This window comes from Macaca fascicularis, chromosome 9, assembly GCF_037993035.2.
Source record: "Macaca fascicularis isolate 582-1 chromosome 9, T2T-MFA8v1.1".
In the NCBI taxonomy this organism is placed as follows: domain Eukaryota; kingdom Metazoa; phylum Chordata; class Mammalia; order Primates; family Cercopithecidae; genus Macaca; species Macaca fascicularis.
In genome coordinates this window covers 22732571-22755301 of record NC_088383.1, presented here as the reverse complement: position 1 = coordinate 22755301, position 22731 = coordinate 22732571, and the positions used below count along the sequence as shown (strand labels likewise).

Sequence of the window (22731 nt, the reverse complement as noted above, 5' to 3'; positions counted from 1 at the left end):
GGGCCAGGCATGGTGGCTCATGCCTGTAATCCCAGCTACTTGGGAGGCTGAGGCAGGAGAATCACTTAAACCCGGGAGGTGGATATTGCAGTGAGCCAAGATCATGCCACTGCACTCCAGCCTCGGCAACAGAGTGAAACTTCATCTAAAAAAACAAAAACAAAAACAAAAACAAAAAGCAAGGAAGGAAATAAGGACTGGTTAGTATTAATACTTTTATTATATCCCGTATGTTTGAATCATGACATGAGAGAGAGATCTGAGAAATCAAACTATGTATTTGCCTTGCTTCTTTGTCATTTCTGCAAAGGTTGAATGATAAATTATTACAAATAATTTGACTACAATTTTGGTCAAAAGTCAAATGTAATAAAATATTTCAATTATTTTCGGAGATAAGAACTATGAAACACTTCCTAAAGGATAATGATCAGGAAATAATAAGCATCTATTGCATAATAAAATTTGTCTCTAGAAACAAAAGTTGTATACAATTCCTGGCCTCTGGAGCTGCTAAGCTTCATCGAAAAGATATGCAGTATCAAATTTTAGCTGACTCTTGAACAACAGAGGGGTTAGGGGTGCCGATCCTCCAGCACAGTGGAAAATCCATGAATAGTTTTTGTCTCTGCCAAAACGTAACTACCAGTAGCCTACCACTAACAAACAATTACACGTTATATGTATCATATACTGTATTCTTACAATAAAGAAAATGTTATTAAGAAAATCATAGGAGAAAATATACTTACTATTCATTAAGTGGAAGTGAATCATCATAAAGGTCTTCATCTTTGCATCTTCTCATTGAGTAGGCTGAGAGGACGGGCTAGTGTTGCTGCCTCAAGGATGGCAGAAGCAGAAGAGGTGGAGGAAGTGAAAGAGGAGTCAGGAGAGGCAGGCATGCTTGTATAACTTTTATTGAAAAAAATCTGAATATAAGTGGACCCTCACAGATCAAACTCCTGGTGTTCAAGGGTCAGCTATGTGTATTCTGATACTGATTTTTTAAATTACTTGCTAATTTGCTTCTTAAATTGGCTTCTGCTTCTCAATGTCATGCACAGGACATTTTGCACATGACATCAACGTGACATTTTGCACATCATGCACATGAAAGTTTGTTTCACTGTGACAGAATACGACAGACTGGATACTTTGTGAAGAAAATATACTTCTTTCTCACAGTTCTGGAGCTGGAAAGTCCAATATCAAGGTGACAGCATCTGGTGAGGGCCTTCATGCTGCATCATCCCATGGCATGAGAGAGAGCAAGAGATGGAACTGGCAACCTCAAGTCCTTTTATGCCATTAATCCATTCATGAGGGGGAGCCCTCATGACCTAAACACCTCCCATTAGGTCACTCCTCCCAACATTGTTGGCTTGGGGATTAAGTTTCCAACACATGCTTTCAGGGGGACACATTCAAACCATAGCAGGATCCCATTTTATTGATAGATTCTACTTTTGATGGATATTTAGGTTGTTTCTAATTTGGGACTGTTATGAACAATGTTTCTGTGAACATCCTTGTACATATCTTTTAATGAGTTTATATGTCCTTTTCTGTTGCATATATACTTGGGAATGAAATTACTGTATCATTGCTGGGTTTGTGTATGTTCAGCTTTAGTAGATACTGCCAAACCATTTTCAAATGGTTATAGTAGTTTATCCTCCTTCCAGCAGTGCGTTGGTGTTGTGGTTGCTCCACAGCCTTCACATTTGGGACTAATTATCTTTTTTATAAAAATAAAATATTTATAAAGATACATTTTTATTTTGGCCATTCTGGTAGGTATGTAGTGGTATCTCACTTTGACTTTAATTTGCTTTTTTTCTGTAATTATGTAAATTGAGTACTTTTAATATATTTAATGGCTGTTTGGATATAAAATGTATAGATTATAAAATATTTCCATGTGTATCAGCACTTTGGGAGGCAGAGGCAGGCAGATCACGAGGTCAGGAGATTGAGACCATCCTGGCTAACACAATGAAACCCTATCTCTACTAAAAATACAAAAAATTAGCCAGGTGTGGTGGCACGTACCTGTAGTCCTATCTACTCAAGAGGCTGAGGAAGGAGAATCGCTTGAACCCGGGAGATGGAGATTGCAGTGAGCTGAGATTGCACCACTGCACTCCAGCCTGGGTGACAGAGCAAAAATAAAAAGAGGAAAAGAAAGGAATTTGAATTATTTTATTCAGCGATTAGTATGATTTTGATTTTGCATTTATCACTTCTCAAATTACTAAATTATCAGTTATTTTGTATAAAGTTGGAAATATGAAGAAACACTAATTTGGAGAGAAAGGGTTAAGTTAAATGTAGAATTAATCACTATAGATCTTCTTTTAAAGAACAGCTGGGCAAAATTGTACAGACTATCTTACCAGTCCTATCTCCATGTCATCTACATGTCCATTTTTCTCTTACTGCGACCTTTCAGACACCTCTGATGAAGGATGTAAAAGATCTCTCTTACTATCAACTTGCACCCTCATGCCTGTTAATTCAAAGAATTCCCCTCTCAACTTTTATTGGCCGTGATATTTTATATATGGCCAGAATCTATACTATTTATACTCAAATACTTTCATCTTACAACCAACCCACAGACTTAGACCTACATGTATCCTCTCCTTCTTCCTGCTAATGGTGTCCCCTCTTTGAATGCCACCTTGTCTCCCATATTTTGGATTCTGTCCCTTACTATACCCCTTCCTGCTCTGGAAACATACTGTCAGTGCTACAATCTGTCACCTATATTTAAAGTCCTCTCTCAATTACATCTTTATCATAAGTATTTATGTAGATATGTTTCTTTAAAAAGACAAGAAATTCTCTCCCAGCCACATATCTTTTTCCATTCAACAGCCAAATTTCTTGAAAATTTACCTTCATTTTACACCACTCTTCTTAGGTATCTGTACCCATTACTCTAACAAAACAGCTGTTCCCAAGGTTACCAGGGATTTTCATAATAGCTCGTCCAGTTGATAACTTTTAGTGTTCATTATACCTGACATCAGCAGTACTGACAATGCTGACGTTCTTCAAAGCTCATTTAAGCCTTCATGTATTACCACTCTTCTGTTTTTCTTTAAGCAATCTCTTTCATACCTATTTGACTTTTCTTCATATACCAATGGCTTCTACATTTATATATGTCTAATACAAACTACTACTTTGAGTTTCAGACCTATGTAACCAGATGCTTAACTGGCAGTTCCACTTGACTATTTCAAAAACACCTCCTACTTGGCAAGCTCATTGTCTTCTCTAGCCTACAGATGTTCTTCCAGTGTTTTCCTATTTCTGCAGATGTTATCAGTATCCTTGCTTATGCAAGTCTGATACCCACAAGTTATCTATCATATACAGCCTTACTCCCAATCTAATTCATCAAAAGTTCTCATAACATTTTTTCTCTTTCCTGTTTATTTTTATTTTCCAGTTTTATTGAGGTATAATTGACAAAAATAGTATATATTAAGGTGCACAACATGATTTGACTTTTTTTTTTTTTTTTTACAGACTCTTGATTCTGTCTCCTTTGCAGATTATCCAAGACAAATTAACTTCCCCTCTTCCACAGTATTTTAATTCTCTCTCCCCTGTGATTTTCCTAGACTTATCTAATCTCTCTTACCTGTGCCATGCTGTGATTGCTACAATCAGGAAGTCACTGGGACCAGGAAACTGCCATGATCAGTTAGCCACTGCAGCTGCAGTGGGAACTTAAAACAATATATAAAATGGAAAGAGTTGGTCTGTCTTCAAGGGATTTACAAACCATACTATGAAAAACTTAGAAAATTTCCCTGACAATCTTTGAAGAGAAAGTAAATATGGAATGGAATATTACATGTCTATTTATATGGAGATAAGGATACATCCTTAAAAGGTGAATTAATTTCAGAGATGTAAAGAAAAGCATCCAGTATCATTCTATTACATTTACTGGTTTGCAGTTTTATTTTGAGAATTTATCAGTGTTTTTACATGGTGTAAAAATTTGCTTATTAAAATTGGAGGATAATATGAAAAAAAAAAAACTTTATGTGATGAAAACAATGGATTGGTTTCAACATTTATTTTTCCATGCCAGTGTCCTTTCCTATTTTGCCTAGTGTTGAAAGCTATGTTTCCCAGATCCACTTGCAGCAAGTATTCTGAATATAAGGTAGATTTGGCCCATGAGATGTACTCGTGTATGTTTTAGAAGGTGGAAATGAGATAGAGGCCATGCTTCTGCTGCTTTTGCTTTTCCCTTTACAGACATGGGTGCCTATCCTTTTTTTTTTTTTTTTTGCTGGCGTGGCATGGATTTGAAACCAACATTTGCAGTTGACCGCAGTCATCTTTCTCACTTTCCTGACTACATACAGGGTAGAAACATAACATTGGGAAATTGGACTAGTCAGTTTAGCAATAGCAGTCACTGAAGTGTTTAAGAGATCCTGCTGTGGGCAGGGGAACTATGCTCTGGGTTGACTTTCAAGGATAGGGCTATTGTGTTTGGAAAGGAGACAGCCAAGAACAAGATTGTCTGGCAGGAACCACAGCAGAAAAAAGGCAACTGGAGCTCTGGGATTAGGGATCAGTCTGTGTCTGAAAGGAAATAAATACACAACAGTATTAGGTGAATGACAGATTGTAATGTTCCCTATGTCACATTTAGAACCAACTGGGCTGAGCTTTCAGATGAGCTCATGTGACATTGCTATTGGAAGGTACGGTAGGCAGAAGAAGAGGGAAGGAAGGAAGGTAAAGCAAATATGTGACCATTTTCCAGATAAGAAAGCTGAGGTTTAAGTAGCTGTTGAGGCACGCTCTGTTTTGTATATTTATTTTAATTATGTTTGCTAGGGAATTAATCTATTTTGCTTGCATTTCAAAAGAACTAGCTTTTTTCTCTTTTCTGTTTTATTAATTTCTGCAATTATGTTTACCTGTTTCTTCTTCCTACTTTGTTTTGGTGTATTTTAATTGTTCTTTTTCTGCTTTCTTGGCCTGGGCACTTGGTTCATTCACTTTTAGTTTGTCTTGTTAATAATAGCATATAAAGCTGCATAAATTTTCCTCTGTGTAGAATTTCATTTCTCATAGATTTTGATGTAAAATATTTTCCCTTTAATTAATTTCTAGGCTATTTGTAATTTAAACTTTTATTTCTGTCTTGAAAAAAAAATTTTTTTTAACTTGTAAGTTGCTGGGGTTTTTAAAAATCATCTTGGTCTCTGATGGTTATTTTATTTGATTATTATTTTTAAATGTAGTCTGTACTATCTCTAAGTTTTAGAATTAAAGCTTCCTTTGTGACCAGACTTATTACTCATTTTTCTAATGAACCATGAATATAGGCTTGGTATTAACTGCTGGCAATATTTATATTTGTATGCTTATATTTATCTTTATTTTATTTTATTTTATTTTATTTTTTGAGACGGAGTCTCGCTCTGTCACCCAGGCTGGAGTGCAGGTGGCGCCATCTCGGCTCACTACAAGCTCCACCTCCCGGGTTCACACCATTCTCCTGCCTCAGCCTCCCGAGTAGCTGGGACTACAGGCGCATGCTGCCACGCCCGGCTAATTTTTTGTATTTTTAGTAGAGACGGGGTTTCACTCTTTTAGCCAGGATGGTCTCGATCTCCTGACCTCGTGATCTGCCCACCTCAGCCTCCCAAAGTGATGGGATTACAGGTGTGAGCCACCGTGCCCGGCCACTTATATTTATCTTATATATCTTATATTTGTAAACATAAACATCTCAAAGTGTTTTAAAAATTATTCAAATTCTGTATAATTTTGCTTATTTTTTGTTTACTTACTATGTCGTACTCTGGTAGAGGTATATTAAAATATTCTGCTGTGATTGTTTTTATCAAGTTTTTATATTTAGGAGTTTTGCTGTTATGTGAATGAATTTGGAGTGTTTAGAAAATAAAGGTTTATGACTGTTTTAACTTTTCAATGGATTAGACCTTTTATCATTACTTATTACCACTCTTTGTCTTATTACTTGCTTTTGACCCTGAATTCCCATTTTCCACTATTAATATCAACACTATTGCTTTTCTTTTGTTTGCATCTGTTTTTCTTCATCTCCGTTTTCTGCCTTTTCGGTTTTGTTTCAAAGTTAGTTGATCAGTTGTATTTTGATAAGGGAACTCAGTATATGTTTGTATGTGTTAATGAGAAACAAATGCTTAATTTTGTTTTTCCTCTCTTGTCTGTAGTATTTGTTATACTTTTTTAAGTTTTCTTTTGTTGGCTTAGTAAAATTTCTTTCTATTAATTTGGAAATTTTTATATGCTTTTCTATTACATAGTGGTTACCTTCTCATCCTTAAAGATGATAATAAAACCTATACTTTTCTACTAATAAAATCAAATAACAGCTTTTACTTTACCACTTACCCTTCTTGGTTGACTTCCTCTTATTTTTTTCTTTTTTGAAAATTCTAGGCCACTATTAGGTTGTCTCTTATGGCATATTTCTTCTGTTTTAAGAACACTTACAGATATGTATATTACATATACCAATCATACTTTTGTATTTATTGTTCACTATGCTTTTTTTAATTATGAAAAACTTATAAACAGTAGTAGAGAGAATAGTTTAATGAATTCTATATTTAATCATCACTCATTCGATAATTATCATTTTCCTATATTATCCTTTTTTTCTGAAGTATTTTAAAATGAATATCAGACATTACGACATTTTATTCCTGAGTGCTTCACTCTGCATCTCTTTAGATAAAGAGATACTAAATACCCAGGATACTATTATCCCATCCAATATAATGAATAATTCCTTAATAGCATCTAGTAGCAGTCTTTATTCAGATGTTCCTAGTTGTCCCAAAACTGCCTTTTTACTCTGGTTTAATTTGAATCAGGGGCCAAACAAGTTACATACATTACATTTGTTCTGTTTCTTAAATCTCTTTATTATAAAACTGTCTCTCCTCCCTCTCTTTCTCCCCCGGCTATTGACTTGTTAAAGGGACCTCCTTTTCAAGATAAATCAGTGGCAAGATTTAGTCTAAGATCTAGTTACCAGATTATAGAAATGATTATTTTGTTTTGTGAATAGTTGGTCTGATGTTCCTGCCAACTTAATTCCCCCAGTAATTAGATATCAGAAGCAGCTGTCTCTTCAAGCGGCCGTCTTTTGTTTATCTATATTTTGGAGAACGCTTACCTTTTTAATCTTATGGAGAGGACAGAGGTGTATCCAACTCAAATAAATGTGTTATTGATCTCAATTTATTTAGATACTAGTTTAAAATAGGGGACAGAATGTATTCCTAAAATAAAGGAGCAGAATACATTCTTCTACTGTGCTCGAAATTGTTTTCTTATTTGTCAAGAAATCATTCTTATTGACCTTGACTCTCAAAGAATAATAAATGTTCTTTATCAGTAGCCAGGATTTGGTATAGATTAACCTATCACTGGTTACTGTATATAGTTTAAGGCTAAGGAAGTCAGTTAAAGTTATAATCTTACATAAATTTTAATACATCTCTCCAAAGAAGGTTGACTTTAACAGTGATCTATTATGGAGAAACCCAAAGCCTCCCCCTACTTCTTTTGTAGGATATTGGCCATAGAAGCCCAGACTTAAAATTTATAATGAAATAGGCCGGGCGCGGTGGCTCACGCCTGTAATCCCAGCACTTTGGGAGGCCGAGACGGGCGGATCACGAGGTCAGGAGATCGAGACCATCCTGGCTAGCACGGTGAAACCCCATCGCTACTAAAAAATACAAAAAACTAGCCGGGCGAGGTGGCGGGCGCCTGTAGTCCCAGCTACTCGGGAGGCTGAGGCAAGAGAATGGCATAAACCTGGGAGGCGGAGCTTGCAGTGAGCTGAGATCCGGCCATTGCACTCCAGCCTGGGCGACAGAGCGAGACTCCGTCTCAAAAAAAAAAAAAAAATTTATAATGAAATAAACTATATTATTGTATTTATTATTTTTGCCATGAAAAATAGTTTTTATTTTGAAACTTATTTCTAAAGCATTTTCTTTTTTCAATTTATTTTAAATTTTATATGCATCTGGTGTAAAATCTTATAATCCTGAAGATACTGCGATGAATCCAAGTTTCCTGCCTTATCCTTCTGATCCACTCACCAGAGACAACTTCCTTTACATGTCCCTATTATTTAGTTCTTCTAGTGATGACTGCAGTTGTGTACAGACACATATGTTTGTTTTGGTTTTTTTTGTTGCTTTTTTTTTTTTTGAGAGGTTTGGCATGGGGTGAGAAAGCTGTGTTGACTGCTAAATTTACATGTGAAGGTCAGAGTAAAGAGGGCAAAGTCATTAGTAAGAGTTTAGCTTGAGCTTTTAATCGATAAATCAGATACGAAAATGACCCAAAGACCCAGTGAGAAATATGACATGGAATTACAGTCAAGCATTGCTTAATGATAGAGATGCATTTTGAGAAATGCATCGTTAGGCAATTTTGTCGTTGTTCCAGCATCATAGAGTGCACTTTTACAAAACTAGATGGTGTAGCCTACCATACACCTAGGCAACATGGTATAGACTATTGTTCCTAGGCTACAGACTTGTACAACATGTTACTAAATACTGCAGGCATTTGTAACACAATGGTATTTATGTATCTAAACATAGAAATGGTATAGTAAAAGTATAGTAAAAAGATTTAAAATGGTACTCCTATATAGGTCAGCTCCATTATAATTTTACAGGAACCACTATCATATATGCAGGCCATCATTGACCAAAATGTCATGCAGTGCATTGACTGTATTAACTTTGAGGCAGTTGGTCTTGATTAATAACACTGTACAAATTAAGGGTCCCAGGTGTCAATTAGAGTTTGAAGTTCCTAAATATAATTTGGATGAATGTTGTCTTCCTTCCTCAGTGAATCTGATAGCCAAATAGATGATCTTCCCTTCAATTTAATACTCCTGAGTCTTTTTCAAGGGAGTAGAAGTTTCATTAAGAAGAGCTTACTTTGAGCGGGCCGAGAGCAGTGGCTCACACCTGTAATCCCTGCACTTTAGGAGGGCGAGGCAGGCGGATCACAAGGTCAAGAGATCGAGACCATCCTGGCCAACATGGTGAAACCCTGTCTCTACTAAAAATACAAAAATTAGCTGAGTGTGGTGGTGTGTGCCTGTCGTTCCAGCTACTGGGGAGGCTGAGGCAGGAGAATCTCTTGAATCTGGGAGGCAGAGGTTGCAGTGAGCCGAGGTCACACCACTGCACTCCAGCCTGGCAACAGAGTGAGACTCCGTCTCAAACAAAACAAACAAACAGAAAAACGGAGTTTCCTTTGGTCAGATCCTGGATAAGATCTTTTGGTTTTGGTTTTGGTTAACTAGCCAAGTATTTTTCTACTACTTGGCACACCTAAAAATGTGGGTATCACATTTGTGGAGACACTGTATAAATAGAATGAGTTTTAGATTATTGTCAATCCATTGATTAAAATCAGGGTCAGCAAACTACAGTACTTGGGCCAAAAGCAGCCACTACCTGATTTTGTAATAAAGTTTTATTGGAACACCACCATACCCATTTATTTATGTATTGTCTGTGGCTGCTTTCTTACTACAATGGCAGGATTTAATAGTTGTAATGAAGACTGTTTGACCCACAGAGCCTAAAATATTTACTATCTGTCCGTTTACAGAAACAGTTTGCCAATCCCTGATAAAAAGTAAAATAATAAGTTTCCCTTGAGTCACCTAAGGCAGATTTTTCAGTGCTGTTATGCAGCAAAACTTAGGATAGTGACCATGGAAGGTAGAAAGTTAGGTTGAGATTTTTCTTCTTCTTCTTTTTTTTTTTTCACGTGTGTTTATAACTCTAAATTTTCTTCTGAGCACTGCTTTTACCACATCCTATGTTTTGGCATGGTATGTTTTCATTTTCATTCATATCCTTCTCCTGTGATTTTTTTACTTTAAAAATTAAATATCGTGATTTAATTTTATTCTTGCTTAATCCTCAGTTGGTTTTAATTAGAAAAAATAGTTACGATTAACTATTAACATTAATGAATTAAAATCTTCCAGAAGGAATGAATCCAAACAGAAATATCTAACAACTAATAAAACCCTGATATTTTACGGCCTTTCCTATTTTAGTCTCAAACCTTCTAAACATAAAGGAAGAAAGAGCTTTTCAGTTTTATTCTTTTAAAAAGAGCATAGGCTTCTCTCCTGCTACTGAGGATGGTCTTCTAACACATTCACAGTCATTTAGAGACAACATAATGGCACATTCATTCATATCACAGTATTTTCTAATTTCCTTTTTGATTAATTGTTTAAAAATGTGTTGTTTAAGGCCGGGCGCGGTGGCTCAAGCCTGTAATCCCAGCACTTTGGGAGGCCGAGACGGGCGGATCACGAGGTCAGGAGATCGAGACCATCCTGGCTAACACAGTGAAACCCCGTCTCTACTAAAAAATACAAAAAAATAGCCGGGTGAGGTGGCGGGCGCCTGTAGTCCCAGATACTCGGGAGGCTGAGGCAGGAGAATGGCGTGAACCCGGGAGGCGGAGCTTGCAGTGAGCTGAGATCCGGCCACAGCACTCCAGCCTGGGCGACAGCGCGAGACTCCCTCTCAAAAAAAAAAAAAAAAATGTGTTGTTTAATTTCCACATTCATGTGAATTTTTCACATTTCCTTTTGTCATTGATTTCTGATTTTATTTCGTTACGGTTGGAGAAGGTACATGGTATGATTTCAGTCTTTTTAAATATATTGAGACCTATTTAATAGCCTAAAATACAGTATATCTTGGCTAATGTTCCATATACACTTCAGAAAAATGTATATTCTCTTTTTGGGTGGAATGTTCTATAGATGTCTGTGAGATGTGTCTAGTTGGTTTACACTATTGTTCAAGTCTTCTGTTTTCTTACTGTTCTTCCTGATTGTTCCAGTCATTATTAAAAGTGGAATATTGCAGTTTCCATTTCTGTAGAATTGTCTATTTCTCCTTTCAGTTCTGTTAAATCTTTACTTCATTTATGTTGGGGCTCTGTTAGGTGCATGTTTATGTTATTTATATTGTTACATCTTCTTGATGGATTGACCTTTTTGTCATTAAATAATGTCCTTTGTCTTTTGTAACAATTTTTGTGTTAAAATTGATTTTCCTAATATTGGTATAGCCACCCAGCTCTCTTTTAATTACTGTTTGCAAGGAATATCTTTTTTCATCCATTCACTTTTGACCTATTTGTATTTTGGTTCTAAAGTGAGTCTCTTATAGACACCATGTACAGTAAATCCTCTTGCCATCATCAGTAGAGTCTTAGAAACTGCCACTTGCAGTAAGTCTTTAAATAGCATCATTTCCTTCAATGTTGTTTCATTATAGCATGAAGAAATGTTTTCATTGTATGTCATTTTACTTAAAGTTGCAGTATCTAAGAACCTTATCAATGACCGTAAGTGAGGACTTGCTGTGATGAGTCATGTTTGTTTTGAATTCATTCTGCCAATATCTGCATTTTAATTGGAGAATTTAACTCATTTAATTTTAAGGTAATTACAGACAAGGAGCGACTTACTTTTGCTATTTTGCTATTTGTTTTCTATATATTATATGTCTTCTTTGTTCTCCAGTTCCTCCATTACTGCCTTTTTTTGTATTCAGTTTTTTTTCCTAGAAAATAAATAAATAAAATAAAGCTATTTTATTCACTTTTCATTTCTTTTACTGTAGATCTTTATATTCTTAGTTTTTGCCATGGGAATTACAATTAACATCTTAATTTATAGCAATCCAGTTTGGATTAATACCAATTTAGTGTCAATCGTGTAAAAATTTTTGTTAGAATGTTAGATGCAGAAAGGAAAAATTAAAAATTAATTTGAAAAAAGAAAATAAAAAATGTTGCTTGTATAACAAGCACTATTCCCTATTCCTTATGTTGTTTATTGTCACAGATTACATTTTTATGTATATAATGTCTGCCATAGACATAGATTTATATTGTTTATGACATATTTGTAGTTACTGCTTGATGTAACTGTCTTTTAAATCATATAGAGTAAAATTGAAGTTACTAACCAAAATGCATTAATAATGACTTTTATATTTATCTATGTAGTTACCTGTTTTAGTCTGTGCTACTATAACAGTATGCTTTATGCTGGGTAATTTATAAACAACAGAAATTTGTTGCTCACAGTTCTAAAGGCTGGGAAGTCCGAGATCAAGGTACCAACATATTCACTGTCTGGTGAGGGCCCGTTCCTCTTAGATAGTCCCTTCTGTGTGTCCTCCCAGGGCAGAAGGGCAAAAAAGGCACAGGTCTATGGGACATCTTTTACAAGGGCACTAATCCCATTTGACCTAATCACTTCTTAGAGGCCCCACCTCTTAATGCCATCACATGGAATATTAGATTTCAACACATGAGTTTTGGAGGGATGCAAACATTCAGACCACAGCATTATCTTTATCAGTGTTTTTTATTTCTTTGTGCTGATTTGAATTACTTTTTTTTTTCTTTCAGCTTGAAGGACTCCTTATAGCATTTCTTATAAAGCATATCTACTAGCAATGAATTCTAGTTTTTTAACTGGGATATCATAATTTCTTTTGTTTTTGAGGGATAGTTTTGTTGGATATAGACTTCTTGGTTGATAGATTTTTTTTTTCCTGTTACTTTACTACCGTCTAGCTTCTCTAATCTCTGATGAGAAATTAGCTGTTAACATTATTGGGGATCCCTTATACATGATAAGTTTCTTCTGTTGCTGCTTTTGGGACTCTTTCTTTTAACAGTTTGATTATGATGTTTCTAGGTATGGATCTCTTTAGTTTTCTCCTACTTCGGGTTTGTTGAGATTCTTAGATATATAGGGGTATGTCTTTTATCAGTTTTTGAAGTTAGATGTCATTTTTTCTTTAAATATGTTTTCTGTCTCCTTTTCTCTGTCTTCTCCCCTCTTGGAGGTCCCTTATGTGTTTGTTGGTACTTTTAATAGTGTTCCACAGGTCTCTTAGGCTTTGCTCATTTTATTCATTTTTTTTCCTTTCTGCTCCCCAGATCAGGTAATCTCTGTTGATCTAAGTGTTCATTGATTCTTTCTTCTGCCTACTCAAGCCTGCTGTTGAGCCCCAACTAGTAAAATTTTCATTTCAATTATTGTATTTTGCTAGTCCAGAATTTCTATTTTGTTTTTTTAAAGTTTATTTTTGTTGATATTCTCAATTATGTGAGACATTATTCTCATACATTCCTTTAGTTCTTTGTACATACTCTTTAAGCATATTTAAAATAATTGATTTAGAGTCTTTGCCTAGTAAATGCAATATATGGACTTCCTCAGGTACAATTTCTTATTAATTTTTTTTCTCTGTGTGAGGACCATACTTTCTTGTTTCTTTACATGCCTCATAATTTTTTATTGAGTATTAGACATTTTAGATATATAATGTGGCAGTGATATTTTCTACTTTCTTAGAGGTTTTTGTTGCTGCTTATTGTAGTTGGTGTTGTTTGTCTAGTGACTTTTGTAGACACTTTTGTAAAGTTTATATTCTGTGCTGTGTGTGGCCACTAGAATTTCTGTTCAGTTAGCTTAGAATCTCTGGTCAACTAATGATTTGGCAGTTATTTTCTTAACAGTTGGAGCCAGAAATATATAATCATGCATCACTTAATGACAAGGATGCATTCTGAGAAATGCATCACTTGGCAATTTTGTCTTTGTGTGAATATCGCAGTGTATTTATACAAATCCAGATGGTATAGCCTACTGCAAACCTAGGCTATATGGTATAGCCTATTGCTCCTAGGCTACAAACCTGTATAGCGTGTTACTGTACTGAACACTGTAGGCAATTGTAACACAAAAGTATTTGTGTATCTAAACATATTTAAACATAGTAAAAATACAGTATAATAGGTAAAAAATGTACGTGTATAGGGTATTCACTATGAATATATCTTGCAGGAGTGGAAGTTGCTCTGGGTGGGTCACTGAGTAAGTCGTAAGTGAATGTGAAGGCCTAGGACATTACTGTACATCGTATAAACACTGTACACTTAGACTACACTAAATTTATTAAAAATATGTGATCTCTTCAATGATAAATTAACCATACCTTACTATGTAACATTACTACTTTATAAACTACTATAAACAGTTTACATCTTTCTTATCTTCAGTTTCTGCTTGTGCAGAGCCTGAAGATCAGCCAGAAGCGAGAACTTAGGGCCTTCTCAAGTGTTTCTGAGCATGTGCTCTGTCCTGGGCACACACATGGCCATCTAGTTTCCAAGGAATACATAGGACTAGATGTCATGTCACTTTTCACAAGGAACATGTCACTTTTCAGTCTGTGTGCCCAAGCTTTTTGAGAGCTTGTTTGGAGATTCTAGCAGGGGAGCGCAGCTACTTGTATACCCTTGACTGAAGACTGGTCCTCCTCTATCAGGGATGGTTGTCCTTTTGGACTGAGCATGCAGCTTCAGGAGGGATGCACATGGAGTGGTGAGGGAAGAAGGGGACACCCGCCTACCCAGCCAGATCAGCCAAATCAACCCTGGCGATCAGTGGGGTGACAGATGTCGCAGCCAGATCCGCCTCACATCCCCAAGCTTTTTGATAATTAACCATAGCTTACTATATAACATTTCTACTTGATGAACTTTTTAATTTTTTATCTTTTTGACTCTTTTGTAATAATGCTTAGCTTAAAACACAAACATGTATGTAGCTCTATAAAAATATTTTTGTATCCTTTCAAGCTTTTTTCTATATTTATAGAAACAATTTATTATATCCATTGTTTGCCTCAATTGCTACCCCTTACCCCATTCAGCACTGGCTAATACATTTGCCTGTAGGCCAGGCACGGTGGCTCTTGCCTCTAATCCCAGCACTTTGGGAGGCCAAGGCAGGTGGATTGCTTGAGCTCAGGAGTTTGAGACCAGCCTGGGCAACATGGCAAAACCCTATTTCTACAAAAAATAAAAAACAAATAAATAAAGTTGCCTTTAAATGTTTACAACAGATGGCTTATCTGCCCTGGCAGAGTTCTGAGTGTGGCAAAATAAAAGCAAGCCCTTTACACAGTTTAAGCCAACAGAGAGGTTAAAACAAAACAACCACAGATCTTTGAGAACAAGGTAAACTCTGATCCCTCTGGCACCAGGAACCTAACCAAGGCCTTAGGTTGGCATCGTTAAGACCCTTAGTGAGAATCATCTTTTTCTTAAGTGCTTGCCTAATTGCTGTAAATTTTGACAGGTTTTCAGAGATCAAATAAAGTTGATTCTGACAGTTTTTGTCAGGTTATTTTCACTGTTTCTGTGGAGGGACGAACTTGGAGTTCCCTAACATGCTGTTTTTTGCTGACATGCCATTGCATTGTTTCCATTTTGATAAGCTTACATTATTTTCAGGTTTTGTTGTTGTTGTTGTTTTGGAGACAGGGTTTCACTGTGTCACCCAGGCTGGAGTGCAGTGGTACAGTCATGGCTCACTGCAGCCTCAACTTCCTGGGCTCAAGTAACACGCCCACCTCAGCCTCCCAAGTAGCTGGAATTACAGGCGCATGCCACCACACCCAACTAATTTAAAAACTTTTTTTGCACTGATGGGGTTTTTCCATGTTGCTCAGGCTGGTCTCAGACACTTGGGCTCAAGTGATCTGCCTGCCTCAGCCTTCCAAAGTGTTAGGATTACAGGCGTGAGCCACCACACCCAGCCTCAGAGTGTTTTGTTTTGTTTTGTTTTTCAAAAGTTAAGATACGTTTCTTCTTCATAGAGGTCACCTGACTGTTAATAATTCATGTTTAGCTTGCCAACCATGAATGGTTAGCTTGCACATTTAGAAGGAAGAGAATTCTAACAGATGAATCCAGTAGATCTGAGTTAAAGATAGCCATTTCACTCACGTGCTATCAAAAAATTTTCTCTCCAAGCTAGAGAGATAAAACGTCTAATCCAGTGAATATGGGAGATGAATGTTCTAACATTCAGGTCTCTAATAGAAATGTGATGTCAAATGTATTAGACAAGCCAATACATACCACGGTCTTTACCTTTAAAGCTCCAGTGGAACATATTCACATTGTAGTTATGTGGACATGTTCCGTATAGTTTATCAGGTCAAGAATGTAATAGTTGTTCTCACTACCTTCCCAAAACTCTATCTCATGGAAAGTTAGCCAAAATCTGAAGCTAAACAGCCAACATAAAGAGATCTGATTCTGAAGCAATATTTTCTGAGTTTGAATTCATTGAATACCTAATGTTAAATGAATACATAAGCTAGTTTGAAGTACAGCTTATCTAGAGCATGTCTTTGTAGATAAGAAAATCTTCATGTTTTTCACCTGTATCTACTTGAGGTAGAATTTATTGGTGAAATAACTACTGGATAGATTCTCAAGAGGAAAATAGTCAGGCAATATTTGTGTATAAGGAACAGAGCCCTGTTCCTTAGAAGAGAGCTGTCTGTATCTGTAGCTGGGTGAAAAACAACATGAGGTTGGTGAACTGTATCCTAAGGTGTAATAATCTGGGGGACCAGGAGGATGAGCCAAGAGGGTGGGAGATAAGGCTAAAAAAATTGGAAACATAGGTGACAAAGGCATCTGGTAGCTGCTCAAGGATTTAGAGTAGGAGAGCTGTCTGACCACATTTACATTTGGGGTACATATGGTGGCAGAAAAATGGAGGATTGGGGGATCAGAATGGCAAGACTGGAAGCAGGGAAATGCCTTAGGTTACTATTAGTTGTTTTTATTTTTAAGTAAGAAATGTTCCATAGTGAGCATGTATTAATTTTGTAATAGAAGAAAATACATAGCTGTTATTTTGTATGAAATATACTTGTTGAATAATTTATGATATAGTCCCAATTTTTAAAAAATCTAAGATTAAAATCCCAATTAGAGATTGGTTATTCAGTTGACACTTGATGTCTTTGCTCAACAAAAGGATTCATCATAAATTTTCATTAAATAATCATTTGTTTCTACCACGTTATCTGTAGTCTATGTAGGGAACATGTCAATTTTATTAAGGAAATTAGAATGAAAATCACAACAATGTTACCTGCAGTACTTTACTAATTTTTATAGCTCCGCAGCCTTCCACAAGTCACAGAAATACTCAAACCCCGGGTAACATACTAGTCTGGAGCAACAAGCCCCAGAAAACTGATAATAAAAATAATGGTTTGTAAAGACAAGCCTGACAGACTAATTATAGCTTCACTTTGTCTCTCTCCAACTCTATTTAAAAACTATTGATAATATTTAGTCCCAGGTATATAGATTTTTTTGTGTTGGTTTGGTTTGGTGTTTTCATCATTTGAACTTCTTAGTAGTTTTTGGAATGACAGTCCGCTATCAAATGAGAGACATTTAATAAGCAAGTTTACTCTCATTTTTCCCAATACGAGTATGTTATTTGAATATACTTTAAGTTTAATACAGATCAAGTTTTAAACTCCAGCCAGGCACAGTGGCTCACACCTGTAATCCTAGCTAGCACTTTGGGAGGCCGAGGTGGTTGGATCACTTGAGGTCAGGAATTCGAGACCAGCCTGGCCAACATGGGGAAATCCTGTCCCTACTAAAAATACAAAAATTAGCTGGGTGTGGTGGCGCATGCCTATAATTCCAGCTACTCAGGAGACTGAGGCACAAGAATCTCTTGGACCCAGGAAGTGGAGGTTGCAGTGAGCTGAGATTGTGCCAGTGTACTCCAGCCTGGGTGATAGAATCAGACTGTCTCAAGGAAAGTTTTAAACCCTACTTGACAGTGTATTCTTTGTTATTATTATGCATTTTATACTGGCCATGTAGAAATGATGTTGTCTGATTTTACCTGTGCACACAGGATTATATAAAATGTAATTTTAATATCCACTTAATCTAAGTACTGAACCATGGTAACCTTTTAAATATATTTAAACTATACTAGTAATACATAAATATTGGGCAAATTTATTTTTATGAACCAGACTGAGGAGGCTGGCCAACATGGAAAATACCCTTTAAAGTACTGAGTAAATAAGTATAGTATATTTAACTCTTTCTAATGATAATAATTTTTGATAAATGCGAATTTAACTCTCTTCAGATAGGCATGCTTTTTGACATGTGAAAGTGAGATTCCGTAAGTTGTTGCTAAGATGATAAACTCAATATAAATAACAATAGAGAAACCTTACGGTTAGCCTGGGATTCAGAAATTGGCTTTAACATTTGCCAATAAATGAAGAGTTTCTTTGAAGGCACACAGATGTATTAATTTTTAATTTGTTTCTTTTTGATCTCCTAATTGCTGAAAAAGATTTATTGGTTAATTTTAGGAAGGCAAGTGTTTGAAAAGTTTCGCCAAATACTGTCTTCTTTAAATGACTGTATGGTAATGAAAAGTTAAGAGGAGAGCCAAATTAGATTGAATAATTGTTCAGTCATGTGGGTCAGGCTAGTTGCATAGCCTCGTTGTTAGACTGATTGCTCAAATTACATTGCCTGGGGTCCTGCACTTGGTTGGCTGTCTTCTCAGATCTTAACAAGGTTCTGGGAATTTCTTTTTCTGACAAAGTTTGCTTTGTATTTTCCCCTCCCCCTACCACCTCCAGGATGCATCATCTGCAGACATCAGAAAAGCATATCGTAAGCTTTCACTAACTTTACATCCAGACAAGAATAAAGATGAAAATGCAGAAACTCAGTTTAGACAAGTAAGTGAAATATGCTATTATATATATTTTTGTGACAAATGTATTAATATGTTGATGGTAGAAATATTCACTTATATATGGAATATTTTCATTTGTAAATGAGGTAGTAGTTTAAAATATAGTGTATATGTTTTCAAGTTTTTACAAAATACATTTTTACCATTTTGTATTAGCATCTCTAAATTCTTGGAGGGTCATAATTGTCATAATTTTCTTGTCTAAATTACAGCTTTTGTTTTTAAAATGCACATTTTAAGATAAGTATTACTTTTGTAACTGTCACAAAGGTTTATTTTGATATCAAGCATTTTTAACCTCTTAAGGTACTACCAAAACGTAAAGTGTTACTTATAATTGAGATTTCATCTGTTTATTTTATATATAGGCACATAGGATTTTCTGCATGTGTATTGTAGTGCCTTCACCCTCCTACGTGATTTTTTATAGTTGAGAGTATTTTTATTTTAAAGTAATGCTTTTATTTTAGTTGGTGGCCATTTATGAAGTTTTAAAGGATGATGAACGAAGGCAGAGGTGAGTGTTCATTTCTGCTTTTGAATTAAGATGTTATCATTTCATGCAACAGTTTATAAAGAATTAAGTCTCCTTAAACATTTTGTTATGTTAGTATTTTATTTTTGTTCCTTCCAAGAAATGCAGTGTTTTAAAAATGTGTGTTTGAAGCAGAGTTAACTTTATTGAAAGTATTCACTAGATTGATTCGATACTTACAAGCTTCAGGATTATGAGTCATAATGTTAGCAAGTCCTGGCTTCCTTAATACGACTTTTAACGTGAGTGTTTATGCCCTGGGAAATGCAAATACTGCTTGAATTCAAATAAATGTCCATTCTTTCCCATATGTCAGTAATAGCTCCTATCTGTGCCTGGTGCTTGGTGCTTTTTCCCCCACTATTCCTTAAATGTTTGAATTAGACCATAGTGATAGTCAAGTTAGTACTCTTTCTTGATATTTCCTCACTCTCAAAATAACCCAATTATATAAGCTTCTGTAAGCCTGTAGAAGATAGGGGTGGAAGAAAAGTTCGCTTCTTGTGTCTGTGTCTTTTGCCTCCTTCCCTTCCTTTACTCTGCTCCGGCGATTCTGCGTTGAGGGTTAAACTTCAGAGTGGAGGCAGTCCCTCACACTAAGACTTCTCTGTGCCCCTTTCAGAAAAGTGGCAATATATTTATGTAGTAGTTTATAATGCCAGTGACTTAAGAGGAGATTACACAGAGGCCCCTTTCCTCTACTCCTACAGAATGTATGGAATGTAGACATCATTTCAGCAACCTTCTAAGTTTTTTAAGTCATACCACAACACATATGCACATACACAACTAAAACAATAGTTTCACAAAATACTTCTTATTGCAAGTTAAACACATCATTTTCTATTCTAGGCTAGACTAGTCTTTTGATGTTTTTTATTTATTTATTTTTTTAAAATGTTGGTTGTAGTTCACCAAATTGATTTCATGAGACACTAGTGGACCACAATCCAAAATTTGAAAATGTTGTTCTACAGTACAAGAGTACCTTTAAAAAACAAAGCAAAACAACACCTAGGTATTTGAGATTTAGGCAAAAGCCAGCTTAAATATCTGTATCCTTCAATAGGGGGGTAATACATCTTTAGACAACTCTATAAATTATGCTGTGTTACATTCTGAATCTTTCCTCAAATGTATTATCTGGAATTAGTCTGTATCCTAAAATGTTAGCTACCATTCTTGATTCTCATCTTAACCATTTAATTTGAATACCTCTGCTTGTCAGATTGCAAAGCACAAGGATTCAAGATCTTCTCTTAAAGTGTTCTTCGCTTTATAACAAGGGCTGGCATTGGTCCAGATACCATAGCAGACATTCCTCCGGTTTGAGATAATCCATACTGTTGAAAGAGTCCAAGAAGTGTGTTGAAAGAAGTTTTGGTCATTCTGCGCATATTTGTAGTTAGTTTCTCTGTGAGCCCTAGTTTTGTTTCACACATTTAAGAATGTGTCTGTAAAGGTAGCTTTATTTAGTCTTCTAATATCTTTGGCTTGAGGTGTTTTCTTTTTGTTTGTTGTTATTTTAAGTCAGTAAACTTTGTAATTTCTTTCAGTTACCAAAATTATTTCTATCTTTTCAAAACAAATCACTTCTTATATATAAATTGTTTCTTCATTAACATGGAATCATCTGTTAATAAATAACATTATCTCTTTAGGATTAGTTCTCTCATTTATTTTAGAGAGTTGATAGAAAAAAATGAATGTGACAGTTACACAAACAGCTGTAGTATTTATACCCCTTGAGGCACAAGTAACTCTTTGGTAGCTGGTTTTCCTTGAGGCAAAAGTCTTAACTAATCAAGCTAAGAATCACTTCTCTAAAGCTTGTGCCTGAGGCCAGGTGACCTGTGAGTATTTAAACATAGGAGACAGACATCTCTGCAGACAATTACTTAATGTTTATAATTCCTTTAGGGAAAAAAAAGAAGAGCACAGTCAGCATTACCTTCAAAAGAAGATTATCTACATATTGATATAAAAAAAAACTTTTTGGTATCACAATTATTTACTATAAATATTCATTAAATAATAATTTCAAATGTGTAACCTTCCAGGAATTGGTAATTTGGGAAATTGTCAGACATGTTTCCTATTTATTTCCCTTTTATATAATTGTGTTTTCTCTGAAATCAGATGCATTATTTGAATTTTGCTGGAAAAGAGAATAGCAGTGAAATTGATAAATTAACAAACCAAATAACTTTTTGTAGAAAAAGAAAAAAGGAAACGCTGACTGGGTACAGTGGCTCACATCTGTAATCTTAGCACTTTGGGAGGCTGAGAAGGGCAGATCCCTTGAACTCAGGAGTTCGAAACCAGCCTAGGCAACATGACGAAACCTCGTCTCTGCAAAAAATACAAAAGTTAGCCTGGCATGGTGGCACATGCCTGTAGTCCCAGCTACTCAGGAGGCTGAGGTGGGAGGATTGCTTGAACCCCAGAGGCAGAAGTTGCAGAGAGCTCTAATTGCGCCACTGCGCTCAGCCTGGGCTGCAGAGCAAGACCCTGTCTCAAAAGAAAAAAAGAGGAAAAAGAAAAAGTCAGCTTTGTTTGATTTTTTTTAATGTCCTTATTTGGGTATAATTTGCATACAGTAAAAGTCACCTGTTTTAAGTGTACAGTTAAATGCTTTTTAGTAAATTTACAGGCTTGTGCAAACCATCACCACAGTCCAGTTTTAGAACATTTACATCATTTCAAAAAAGCTTTAGCCCATTTGCAGTAATTCTTCACCCTGATCTGCAGCTCCAGGCAATTACTGATCTATTTAGTGTATTTATAAATTTGTCCTTTCTGGACATTTCGTATAAATGGAATCATGCAATATGTAGTTTTTTTGTATGTGGCTTCTATTAACATAAGGTTTTTGAGATTCATCCATATTGTAGCATATACCAGTAGTTCATTCTTTTCTATTGCTGAACAGTATTCCATCGTATGGATATACCACTTATGTTTATCTGTTCACTAGTTGATGGACATGTGGGTTGTTTCCAGTTTGGGGCTATGATGAACAAGGCTTCTGTGAACATTCACATAAACTTCAGATGGACATATGTTTTCATTTCTCTTGGTTAGATTCCTAGGAGTGCAATTGTGAATAAATGTTTAAGCCTTTTTCTCCCCCAAGAACATAGACTACAGCTTGAAAACACACTCATGTACTGCATAATGACATTTCACTCAATGAGGGACCACATATACAATGCTAGCCGAGCGCAGTGGCTCACACCTGTTATCCCAACACTTTGGGAGGCTGAGGTGGGAGGATGGCTTGAGCCCAGGAGTTTGAGACCAGCCCTGGCAACATAGCTAGACCCTATCTCTACAAAAAATTAAAAAATTAGCAGGGTGTGGTGTTGCATGCCTGTAGTCCCAACTACTTGGGTGGCTGAGATGGGAGAATTGCTTGAGCTACTTGGGAGGCTGA

The 22731-nt window shown here is 35.9% G+C and overlaps 1 protein-coding gene across 5 annotated transcripts in view; it reads left to right on the top strand.

The window, feature by feature from the left end:
• Nucleotides 1-22731, top strand: part of DNAJC1 (DnaJ heat shock protein family (Hsp40) member C1) — a 239673-nt gene that overhangs the window by 55811 nt on the left and 161131 nt on the right. For 3 of the 5 annotated variants that reach the window (XM_005564782.5, XM_074001183.1, XM_074001184.1), the window contains 2 exons: nucleotides 18642-18743; nucleotides 19231-19277. In XM_005564782.5, coding sequence (XP_005564839.3) covers nucleotides 18642-18743; nucleotides 19231-19277 — 149 coding nt within the window. The remainder of the gene's footprint in view (nucleotides 1-18641; nucleotides 18744-19230; nucleotides 19278-22731) is intronic. The other 2 variants (XM_074001181.1, XM_074001182.1) reach the window with 1 other exon arrangement.